General features: G+C 34.5%; 1 protein-coding gene across 1 annotated transcript; it reads right to left on the bottom strand.

Moving 5' to 3' along the window:
- Window positions 1-4,924: 4,924 nt before the first annotated feature.
- On the bottom strand, window positions 4,925-6,334 carry LOC121758524 (scopoletin glucosyltransferase-like). The gene has a single exon (XM_042153909.1). The coding sequence runs from the start codon at window positions 6,332-6,334 to the stop codon at window positions 4,925-4,927; it is 1,410 nt and encodes a 469-aa protein (XP_042009843.1).
- Window positions 6,335-8,094: the final 1,760 nt, after the last annotated feature.

Below are 8,094 nucleotides of genomic sequence, written 5' to 3'. Positions count from 1 at the left end.
TGACGTACTAGTAAAGTATGTTCTAGGCGTAAAGCTATTTGACAAATCGACACAACCAATTTTAACACGCAGTAGAGAAATGACAGCTGAAGATTGGGAATGAATGGAAGTAGGATTAGTTTATATAGAGAGATTGAAATCTGCAAAATAGCAGGTTCAATGGGACGTGAATATTGTATTAGAATAGTGTGAATATCATTATCATATTAACATGAAGATTGGGAATGAATGAAATTGAGATTAGTTTATATAGCGAGATTGGTATCTGCAAATTAGCAGATTCAGTTTTAATGAAAGAGTGGATTAGAATGATGTGAACGTGAATATTGTATTAGAATAGTGTGAATATCATTATCATATTAACATGAAGATTGGGAATGAATGAAATTGAGATTAGTTTATATAGCGAGATTGGTATCTGCAAATTAGCAGATTCAGTTTTAATGAAAGAGTGGATTAGAATGATGTGAACGTGAATATTGTATTAGAATAGTGTGAATATCATTATCATATTAACATGAAGATTGGGAATGAATGAAATTGAGATTAGTTTATATAGCGAGATTGGTATCTGCAAATTAGCAGATTCAGTTTTAATGAAAGAGTGGATTAGAATGATGTGAATACTATGTAATTATACTAAGATCCTGAATATGTTCGAAGTGCAATATGTTGGAAGAGTGGCTTGCAAATGAAGAGGGAATATAATGCGTGTGAAAATCAATTCCTAAAATAGCATGACTGAAATCATGGAAACAAAATAACTGCCAAACTCTACAAATTACAAAATCATCCCCAACCGTTAGTTTTAGAATATTATATTCAATGTATAGAATATTTTAATAATATTTGAGAGAACTAATTATGACCATAAGATTAACAAAATGGGTGGACATGATTTGTTCTCTAGTTCGGTCAATAAAATTGGTTCGACATTGAATATAATCCTATATAGATATATATATATATATATATATATATATATATATATATATATATATATATATATATATATATATATATAGGGTTTTGATCCATGTAAAACCATTCTTAATACAAAAATGCAGAACCAAGCATACAAAAGTCATTTTTAGGTCATTGTAAGCTTATTTTTACGTCATTATAGTAAGGATGACATGAAATGATCTTAACATGACCTCAAATCCAAAGTTTATAATATGACCTAAAACTGCTTTACAATGACCCTCTGTGTTTTTGTTTAATTATTGACCATTGGATTGTCAAATCTCATGGTCAGGATTTGGTCTGGATTTTGTATTGAGATCAAGTTTTGTATTGATCATTTTCCTATATATATATATATATAGGGTCTTGTTAGGTTGAGATTTTTTAGCTTAATTGAGAATTGAGATGCATTTTCAGCCACTCATTTTGAAATGTCAACTACAAGTAGATTATATCAACTAAGGGTATTATCGTCATTTCATTTCAATAGCCAGAATATCAAATGTCAACAACTCGTATTAAAATGTCAACAACTAAAAAAAATTTATTTTTTTATTTTTTAAAAATTTTTTAAAAAATTTTTTAATTTTTTTTTTAATTTTTTTAATTTTCACGCGATGTCAACTACGATGTGTAGCCTGCACATCAAATGTCAATAGCCCTGCACATCAAATGTCAATAGCCCTGCACATCAAATGTCAACAGCTTATAGTTGACATTATATGTGTATAGGTGATATGAATCATATATGTAGTTGACATTATATATGTGCAGTTGACATGAATTGTATATGTAGTTGACATTATATGTGTGTAGTTGACATGAATTGTATATGTAGTTGACAAAAAAAATAAAAATAATAAAAAAATAAAAAATCGAAAAAAAATTTAATTTTTTTAAAAAAATAAAAAAATATTTATTAAATAAAATGTATGATGAAATTACCATTCTGCCCTTTCACAATTAATTAATGTAAAAATATTTTTCATGTGGTAAATTCTGGACCACTCATTTAATAAAAATGAGTGGCTAATAATGCATCTCAATTCTCAATTAGGCTAAAAAATCTCAATTGATCACAACCCTATATATATATATATATATATATATATATATATATATATATATATATATATATATATGTATATTTGCAAAGGGATAATTAAACCTAGCAAAATCGAGTCGATCAAACTTTTAGTTGTTCAAATAAAATAAAATAGTCTGCTACCATATTTTGGTTTACTAATACTTTGAAATTAGGATTTAGCACTTAATTGTTATGGGATACAACTAATTTTATATGGAGAATCTAATTATCTTATCTATAGGTGAGCATGCTGAGTAATTAAATACATATTTTTACAAAAACAAAATTTGCAGTACTTTGAGAATTGTAAAGTATAATAAAAAAAATAGTATAGATGTTTCATGTTTCAACAAGCCACGTTTAATAAAGATAAATGCTCCAATATTTAAAAGTCATAATGTAATAATGTCAATTTAACCCATTAATGTAATGTTATTTTTGTGTAGTTTATCATTCATATTTTTTTATAGTCATAATTTTGACGTTTTGAATATTATGAGTTATCGATTAATTATTTTGGTAAAAGTGTGATTTACATTTTTTTAGTAGAGAGATATGAAGGATTGTTTTAAACATGTTTTTTAAAAGTGTCAACACTTGATATACTCTCTTCATCGTTGTCGAAATAATTGTGTTTGTCTTGATTCCATTTTGAATATGTTTAATTTTATGTCTTTGGGTGTAAAAATGAATTGAGGAGTATATAATTATTGATTTGTTATTATATAGTATATTTTTATATTTTTAAATCTTATATAGTTACATTATTTCTTATTTTAATTAATCAAATAACAATTTAAATTGTATAATGAAAAAATATTCCTCCGTGCATCGCACGTGGGTTAACACTAATTTACAACAACGTAAGAGATAAAGTAGCCGCCATGGATGAAAATGAGAGAATTAGGTGTCATAATAGGAAATTTCTTGATACTCCCTCCACCTAAGCTACTTGATAAATTTACGTTAGAGCACCAGATTCAAGAAATTATTATTTAAATATAAGATGAGAAATTAAATGGTTAGATTTAACTAGTTATATTTATGAGAATTTAATGCATATTCTTTGGGGATGGAGAGAGTATTATATTTTTATTTACAATTTGTATATTTTGCGTCCCAATTTCGTTGGTGCATTTATTTTTAGCACAAAGATTAAAAAATGACGATTTAAACATTAAATCGAAAGCAAATAAAGTAATGGAGTAGAAAATAAGGTGAAGTAAGAGATGGAATGAAGTTTTTGTCTAAAATGAAAACGATTGAACTACTTTGATGCAACGAGAAAAAAAGGCTCACTTATAGTGGGACATGAGGGAATACCTTATAATTAACTCAAATGTGTCCTATGGTAAAAATTTAAAGTTGTTTTGTTTTACTATATTAATTGTGTTTCGCATTAATTCAATATTGTTTAACAACTTCAATTTCCTATGAACACTATAATAAATGTTAAAATTGAATGCATGCCAGCTCGATCGATTGGGGTTTGAAGGTGATATCCGGATGCTCAACATCAAGTGCAAAAATATATCCGAAAGAAAATCAATTAGGGGGAAAATGGGACGAGAAAAGAACAAAAAATGGAGTTCGGGGGAAGATTTTGTCACACAGACAAATACCCGCGACTCGCCGAGTTCGTAAGACTTGCTAATCCAACGTCTTGCAAACCCAACGACTTGCTCGAATGCAAGGGACTCTGGCGGGATTTTGAAAGGATTTTTGTGACTCTTCCCATTCATTTGCCCCCATCTATAAATGTGGTTGTTTAGTTTCATTTGTAAGCAACAAGTTAGAATACTCCATCTGTCCGCGATTAATTGACACGAGTTGACTCGGCTCGTGTTTTAAGAGATGTAATAAAAAGTGAGTGAAAAAAGTTAGTGAAATGTGGATCGTACTTTTATGTACTATAATACCCCCTCCATCCCCAAAGAATATGAACTATTTCGTTTTTTATCTGGCCCTAAAGAATATGAACTTTCTAATTTTGAAAAAATCAAACATACTACCTCTACACATCATTTTATTTACAACTTATACCTTTACCATTAACAACTTATACCATTATAATAATATAGACCTCACTCTCCACTAACATTATTTCCACTGCCCTTTCTCTTTCTCTTACTTTTCCCCTTATTTATTAAAACTCGTGTTGAACTCATTGTTCATACTCTTTGTGGACGGAGATAGTATTAGTTTTATAATAAAATGTGAGTGATATTACTTGAATGTGAACTCTATTATCAAAAGTAGTAAAAAGTAAAGGTACCAACCAATCCTGTATAAACAAAAAATGAGAGTTGTGCCAATCAGTCATAGACGGAGGGAATGGTAGAATTGAGTGTTGTGCCAGTCATGGACTTCCTCTTTCCCGCATATGTGGCTTTGACGTCGACTAGGACGCCGGTGGAGCAGAAGTAGGGGTTTGTCGAATGCCAACTAATGGCCAACAACAACATTCTCGGTCGGAATCAGAGTTTCTCTTGGTCGGAATTATGGTTCAAAGTGAGATGAGAGAGTGACGAGAAAGAAGATAGAGTTAGAGACGATTGGTTTCGGATTTGGAGTCCAAGAGTCGCGCGCTTATTAGAAAAATATTTGGGTTGCTAATAATCTCATACTAAGCCTAATCTGGTTAAAATTTCAATAATCCACGATTGACCGTCAGTTTTAACGGAATCATAAAAAAAGGACCGAACGACGATTTCATTTGTGTAGGAGTCGATTTTCAAAAAGTGAATATTCTTGACCAACTTCGTATTTTGACCATATAATTAGAACCAAAATGAGACTATAGTCTAATATTGTATCAAATGTATATATTTTTTAAACAGAACAAAAGTTAAAACACAAAAGGAGTCCTAATTAATTTGTGTCTTCTTTGGTGGGAGCAACATAGTTGCTCAATTCCTCAATGAGAGCATTCAAGCTATTATAAGAAGATCCACCTTCTTCAACAGCCTTGTTAGCCATTTCCTTATAATTCTGAGCTCTTCTTCTCATCTCGGCCGCTCCTCCGCCCGCCATAACCTCTTCCACCGCCGTTGCCACCGCGTCCCGCTCCACTCCCTCGCTCTCCCTAAGCATCCACCTCTTATTCCCAACAGAAACCCCAGTCCCCAAAACCTCCGTCACCAGCTTCTCATTGTAAAACTGCTCCGCGTTGACCGGCCACGTCACCATCGGCACGCCGGCGCAAATCCCTTCTAGAGTCGAGTTCCACCCACAGTGCGTCACAAAGGCCCCCACCGCGGCATGATTGAGAATCATGAGCTGAGGGGCCCACCCCCTTATGATCAGCCCTTTGCTCCCCACTCTCTCCTCAAACCCTAGAGGCACCAAATCCTCCTCATCTTTTCCATTTTTCCTCATAACCCAAATAAAATCTCGGCCGGACGCCTCCAGCCCCGCCGCGGTCTCGGCCAGCTGGGCTCGGCTGAAGGTGGCGATGCTGCCCGCGCAAACGTAGACGACGGAGTTGGGCTTCTTCGAGTGGAGCCAAGCCATGCACTCGTGCTCATCAATAGCTGATTCAGTTCCTCTCTTCTGATCCTTGCTGCTGCATAGCAGAAGAGGGCCTACCGCCCATGCCTTCCTCCCGATCACATTCTTGTAGTGATCGGAATAAGCATATTCAAGGTCCAGGAAGCTATTCACAATCTCTCCGTACGTCTTCTCCCAAGACTCATTCATTTTGTCAAACATTTCGGAGAAGCAATTCTTCCCATTTTCTCGCAAACGGAATGGAGAAATCTGCGATTTTAGGAACTTGATTCGGTGAGGAAGGCCGGGCACGAGAAACGCCTCGGTCGAGTTGACGACATTGTTGTATGGTCTGTGGAAATCGATCTGTTCCCACACGCAGCGCGAGAAGAAGCTGGTGCCGTAGAAGGCGAGGCGTGGGATTCGGAATTTGGCGGCGGAGTCGGCCGTCCAGGGGAGGAACATGTCGGAGATGATGCAGTCGGGGCGGAGGTGGCGGAGGATCTCCTCGACGGGGTCCTGAAGCAGCTCGGTGGCGCGGAGGAAGGCGGGGATGCCGATATCGGGAGTGATTTGGTCGAAGGAGGCGATGTGTGGAGGCAAAGAGGAGGCGGGTGGAGGGAATGGGGTGAGGGAGAGGCCGATGGGGTGGTGGATGGGGGCGGAGAAGAATGGGGTGGCGATGATGGTGGTTTTGAGGCCTCTGGAGTGGAAGAGGTTCGCCATTTCAAGCATGGGGATGGTGTGGCCGTGGGCCATGAATGGGATGAGGACGATGTGTAGCTGTTTCATTTTGCACTTACAATTAATTTGAGGCGATGATACTCTAGCGAGGTTGAATTATTTATGTGGTGAGAGGGAGAGAGTAGATTTTGTTGTCATCAATTCCTTTAATCACTACTTCCTACATTCTCCCATAGAAATTCACATTTAATTTGGCATGAAAAAAGTGAATTCAAAAGGGATGGTTTATTTAAAACATAATATCTCTATGCCATAATATCCTTATGTTATAACTATGGCAAACTAACATAAGAATATTATGGCTCAATTAGTCACAATATAAAATGTAATTATGGAAAAATAACATAACACAACATGGCATAAAGATATTATGACAGCAAAATCACTACCCTTTGATATATAAGGATTTCATTATCTTTTATGGCGTTTATCCCGCTATTATAAGAATCTTTTCTAATCAAACTATAATATCCCCAGATAGCAATACTAGGGCTGACAAATCGTGCAGATTGGGTCGTTATCGGGTCAACCTGATAATGACCGAACCCAATAAGGCCTAACCTGAACCCGACCTGTTAAAGAAACTGTAAATCCGAACACGAACCCGACCTGCTACCTTCAAATCCGAACACGGCCCGCACCCGACACGAACCCGTTATCGACACGATATAATATGGGTTGACACGACACGATAACAACCCGAACCTGATATTACACGGTTAAAACCTAATATTACACGATTAAACCTTAATTTTTAACCTAATTTACACAGTTAAAATTCATTTTATACCATTTAAACCTAATTTATAAGAAATTAAAAAATTAGAGTAATATATATATTTTTTAAATAATAATAAAAATAATAATATTATTTCTTAATGGGTTACCCGCATCCGACCCGCATCCGACCCGAACCCAACCCGAAATTATCGGGTTCTTAATGGGTCAACCCGATAAGGACACGGATCCAATAAGACTTGACCCCAACCCAATAATTTCGTGCGGATTCGTGTCAGATTATCGTGTCGTGTCGAAAATTGCCAGCCCTAAGCAATACAAAAGAGGAAAATAATGTCAATTTTTAAAAGTATTAACAATCCATGCGTAGACCATACTACAGTTTACTATTTCACATGATTTGAATTGTCTTTATTTATAATGGTTCAAAGCAAAGTGTTTTAAAAGTAGAATCCTTTAATTTGTAGTATTAAAATAAATGCCCATATTAATATAAGTGGCAAAAAGATTTTGAACAAAGGGAGTGATAAAATTGACTTAATTGTTATAAAAAGAATATTAACAACAAAACATATTTGTAAAGGAAACTTTAATTTTATATTGGAAACTAAAATTAAACACATTTATTCATATGAGAATTTGTGGCAATGTTATGCACCATTTAGCTGTAATATTATTAATTTGACGTTGGTAGTTGGAAATCTATATATAAGGGATCACTACTATTTTTAACCCTTAGAATCACAACATACTTCCAACCATATGTTGCCACGTGGCACTTATAAGCAACAAAAAATGTTACTATTAAGCAACAAAATTAATGAATGACATTGACGGATTTCCGCGAATTGCATAAAAGACTATTTATGTTGCATTAAATGCAATTTATTTTGTATTTTAGTCTACAGTGCAAAATAAACTACATTTAATGCAACATACATAATCTTTTATACGATCAACGAAAATCCATCAATGTAATCCACTAATTTATTGCTAATAACGTTGTTTTGTTGCTTATAACTGTCACGTTGCAGTATATGGCTGAAAGGATGTTGTAATTCTAATTTGAG

The sequence above is a fragment of the Salvia splendens genome, chromosome 12, assembly GCF_004379255.2.
Source record: "Salvia splendens isolate huo1 chromosome 12, SspV2, whole genome shotgun sequence".
Classification (NCBI taxonomy): domain Eukaryota; kingdom Viridiplantae; phylum Streptophyta; class Magnoliopsida; order Lamiales; family Lamiaceae; genus Salvia; species Salvia splendens.
Note: the sequence above shows the minus strand (reverse complement) of the source record. Positions and strands in the feature narration are given on the sequence as shown.

Coding starts and splice junctions, on each gene's coding strand:
- LOC121758524 (XM_042153909.1), bottom strand. CDS start 6,334: ATGAAACAGCTACACATCGTCCTCATCCCATTCATGGCCCACGGCCAC.